The sequence below is a fragment of the Primulina huaijiensis genome, unplaced genomic scaffold (assembly GCF_012295235.1).
Source record: "Primulina huaijiensis isolate GDHJ02 unplaced genomic scaffold, ASM1229523v2 scaffold206764, whole genome shotgun sequence".
NCBI classification, from domain to species: domain Eukaryota; kingdom Viridiplantae; phylum Streptophyta; class Magnoliopsida; order Lamiales; family Gesneriaceae; genus Primulina; species Primulina huaijiensis.
In genome coordinates, this window is record NW_027354599.1 from 1 (window position 1) to 1,951 (window position 1,951).

The 1,951-nt window shown below is 39.6% G+C and overlaps 1 protein-coding gene across 1 annotated transcript; it reads right to left on the reverse strand.

Annotated features, from left to right (window-relative positions):
* Positions 1-9: 9 nt before the first annotated feature.
* Positions 10-1,724, reverse strand: LOC140966496 (transcription factor E2FA-like). Its single transcript, XM_073426764.1, has 5 exons — positions 1,300-1,724; positions 626-818; positions 350-403; positions 177-262; positions 10-102 (listed from the first exon to the last, which is right to left on the reverse strand). The coding sequence occupies exons 1-5, from the start codon at positions 1,549-1,551 to the stop codon at positions 10-12; spliced, it is 678 nt and encodes a 225-aa protein (XP_073282865.1). The 5' UTR covers positions 1,552-1,724.
* Between the last annotated feature and the right edge of the window lie 227 nt (positions 1,725-1,951).

Consider the following 1,951-nt stretch of genomic DNA (forward strand, 5'->3'; position numbering starts at 1 on the left):
AATTCATCCTTACTTCCAGTGGATTCTGTTTTTAAGCTTTTTTTCTATAAGACCAATCCCTTCAAGGACATTGGTTATGTCATAAATCCTTCTCTTCTGAACCTGTACAACATATTTTTCATTTGAATTATCTGAGTCACGCTATAAAAATACATACAAGTCTACCGGTTGATCACCTGTAAAGTGTCAGCAGCTTTGTTCAAATCAAGTTCACCATCTTCTGCGTGCTTTATTAAGTTGACGAACTTTTTTGTCAGAAGACCTAAGAAACATCACAGATAGTTGTCGGTATTAATCTCTTGAAACTATGGTTCAATATTCAAACCTAGATACAGAATGATGTAATTACTCAAGGAGCTATCATAGCGGCAACTGCTAGCAGGAGTAAGAGGAGATGGAGCGTCTGCAAATTAATGTCACAATACCGTTACTACGGATCATAAACAAACAAATTGTGCAGAGTACAGAGAGCAGTGACCATATATCGAGATATGCTCATGTTTGTTATAGAATTTTATCTTTTTTGGAACATTGACACCTGTCAATAATTTGCTTCACTCAAGAACAATGAAATCAGTAAAATGATTCTGAATTGATTTGTCACAAAACTATACGAGTATCTCACCAATATTGGAAATGGGGGTTGAAGGGATAGATCTGTTGTTTTTGGTAACTTTTGACCGACCATTTGGCCTTCCTCCTTTACCAGATACAGGAGTTCGGAAGCGACTGTTAGCCATATCACTAAATCCAGGACTAGTTGTCCACTCATTAGACTCGGCTTCGTTTTTCTCGCTCCCATTCTTCCTCTTCAAAGTCTGCTAAAGGCCAATTTGGAGCAATATGAATCAGCTCTTCAAAAAGACATTGAATCAAAGTAATTAGACTAGGACGATATGGTAAATCATGTCAATGATGAGAATGAATATATTCGATGATTCACTTTTGCATACATAATATATAACGGAAAAATCAACAATCCATACGATTCAACAGCGACTAGCACATTTTAGCAATGAGATTTTCAAAATAATGGAACTCCCCCATTTCATCAATAGAGTATCAATATTCTCGTTGTTTCAGCCATATTCACAGATCGAACCACCCATAAGTTTGCAATTCATCAAGCTATCTTCGTGATCAATTATTTAAAGAGCCCGCGAACAATAAAACTCAATTGATTGCATTTTATACAGAAAGTAAGAGCACAGTCGAAATCCAAAAACAAAAAAAAAATGGCAGACAACATCACAAACAAAGTTAAAACGAAAAAATTAGCAACGGAAATGGAGGACCCACGGTAGACTTGACGACGACCGCATCCGGCAGCTGATCAGCCGCAGAGCCGGACGAGGCGGCGGCGCGCGCCGGTGTGGAGAAGTGGTGATAGTCATCAGGCGGAGCAAACGGCGGCTTCATAGACGCGAAGGGGAGGTGTCTCCTGATCGCAGTCGGCGGCGTCTGCTGCAGTGGGAAGATCCGCCCGTTCTCCGCGGCTGGGGCTGGAGGCGTCGCCGCCGCGTCACGGGTGGAAATTCCAGGCCCAGCCATTTTCTTCCAATCAAATGGAACAGATTAGCACGGTTGGACAGGATTTTGGAAGTGTTTTGGGAATTGGAGCGAAGAGGGAAAATGAGGGTTTTATGTTTGATATTTTTATGGGAGAAAGTATTTGGTTAGGGGAAGCAGAAAACGAGGAAAGGGAGGGAATTTTTGGTTCGGATAGTGTGGAGGGAAGTGGAGAGAAAATGAAATTAATAATTCCCCACGTTTTTGCACTTTAGTCCGTTTATTTCAAATTTATTATATATTGGCCCCTCTTCGACAAATCTTTCAACTTATATCTACATAATAATTTCCAAAAAACGCAATTTACAAGTTATAAGACACTAAATTTGGCCTATATTTTTTTGTATTAAAATTGTGCTCATCTCTATCCTTATTTTTTTGT